The sequence below is a fragment of the Eurypyga helias genome, unplaced genomic scaffold, assembly GCF_000690775.1.
Source record: "Eurypyga helias isolate BGI_N326 unplaced genomic scaffold, ASM69077v1 scaffold26831, whole genome shotgun sequence".
NCBI lineage: Eukaryota > Metazoa > Chordata > Aves > Eurypygiformes > Eurypygidae > Eurypyga > Eurypyga helias.
Genome location: NW_010229370.1, coordinates 18,165 through 19,594, shown reverse-complemented (window position 1 = coordinate 19,594; position 1,430 = coordinate 18,165). Strand labels below are relative to the sequence as shown.

General features: G+C 49.0%; 1 protein-coding gene across 1 annotated transcript in view; it reads left to right on the top strand.

Annotated features, from left to right (window-relative positions):
* Positions 1 to 1,002: 1,002 nt before the first annotated feature.
* Positions 1,003 to 1,430, top strand: part of B4GALT5 (UDP-Gal:betaGlcNAc beta 1,4- galactosyltransferase, polypeptide 5) — a gene marked incomplete at its 5' end in the record, with an annotated part of 10,780 nt that continues 10,352 nt past the window's right edge. Inside the window, one exon of the mRNA XM_010160387.1 lies at positions 1,003 to 1,159. Coding sequence (XP_010158689.1) covers positions 1,003 to 1,159 — 157 coding nt within the window. The remainder of the gene's footprint in view (positions 1,160 to 1,430) is intronic.

Below are 1,430 nucleotides of genomic sequence, written 5' to 3'. Positions count from 1 at the left end.
CCCCCCCCCTGCCGTAGAAATGACCTGTCTGTTAGGGATGTTTCCTGGTGACATTTCATCAGTTACTGCCCTCCTCTGTGCAGGTTCTCTGTTTGTTTCCTTGGCCTGGTGCCTGCTTCATCCCTCCTGGAGTATCTTTTGACCTGTGTTTTTTAGTGACTAGTGTAGAATTGGCCTTCTACATCTCCCCTTCTACCTATTTGCAAATCAAGACTGGGTTTTTTTTCCCCCCTTCTTCATTCTTAAGCCTAAAGCTTCACTGCGGGGGGCGTGGCTGGCACTGTGGTGCTGGCAAGGGGTGCTGTGGCATGCACGGTGGCCGTCCTGCCATTCCTGCGGTGCTGGTGACGCAGGGCTCTGCTCGCTGCTGTTTGCTTTGGGGCCTGTCCCTGCCAGCGCTGGGTGTCAGCTTAAACTGAAACCTAAGCAGGCTCTGCCTGAGCGGTGCCAGGGCATGGGGTCAGGTGGGGAGAGAAACCTGGCTGAGGGGGCTGGATGCAATGGGTTTGCACTGCAAAACGCAGCTTGCCCTGGGATATATGGGTTGCTGGTGAGCTCAGAGACTGGCAGTGAGATGTTTTGTGTGGTGCCCATTGAAGTACCTCTGCAAAGCACATGCCAACTTTGGTGCTGCAGTCTGGGAATGAATGCCCTTCTCCAGGCGTGTATCTTCGTTTCCCATTATAAAGATGTTTCCTAATTAAACCTCCTGCTTAGGCAGCAAAAGCTACTCTTGTTAAAGATGCAGTGCTGCATTACAGTCTGCATTTTCAGGGCTGGCTGGGTATGTTCCCCTTATTAACCAGCCAGGTTTCCAAATGTGCCTTACACCTCTGCTTCCCAACTCTGTGCCCTTCCCAGTTCCTGTTGGGCAACCGAGACACGTGCACCCCAGGGATCCTCCAGGCAGAGGGAGATGAAACCAAGCAGAAGGCTGGGAATGGTTCCAAAAGACTCCTATTTCTTTCCTACGAAAGCTGATGCTCATGGAAATATTCCTTTTTTTTTTTTCCCTTCCTTGCAGTGAACACCTACCTCTTCATGATGCAAGCCCAGGGCATCATGATTCGTGAAAACATGCGAACAATAGGAGCTCAGGTGTACGAGCAGGTGGTCCGTAGTGCCTATGCCAAGAGGAACAGCAGCGTGAACGACTCAGGTATTTCTTGAATAATTGTAATTTGGATCAAAGGTTGCATTTCCATTGGAAATGGAGTTGACCTGAACCACTCGCACTTCAAGAAATTTATGCTGGTAAATGCAGGGTGAGAAATTAATTGTCTTTTTTTTTTTCTTATTTATAAAACATAAAAATACATATTGTATATAGAATTACTCTCTGTGTGTATATATATGTACTGTAAATTCTTCCTGGAGAGGGTGGGGAGGCACTGGGGCAGGTTGCCCAGAGAAGCTGTGGATGCCCCATC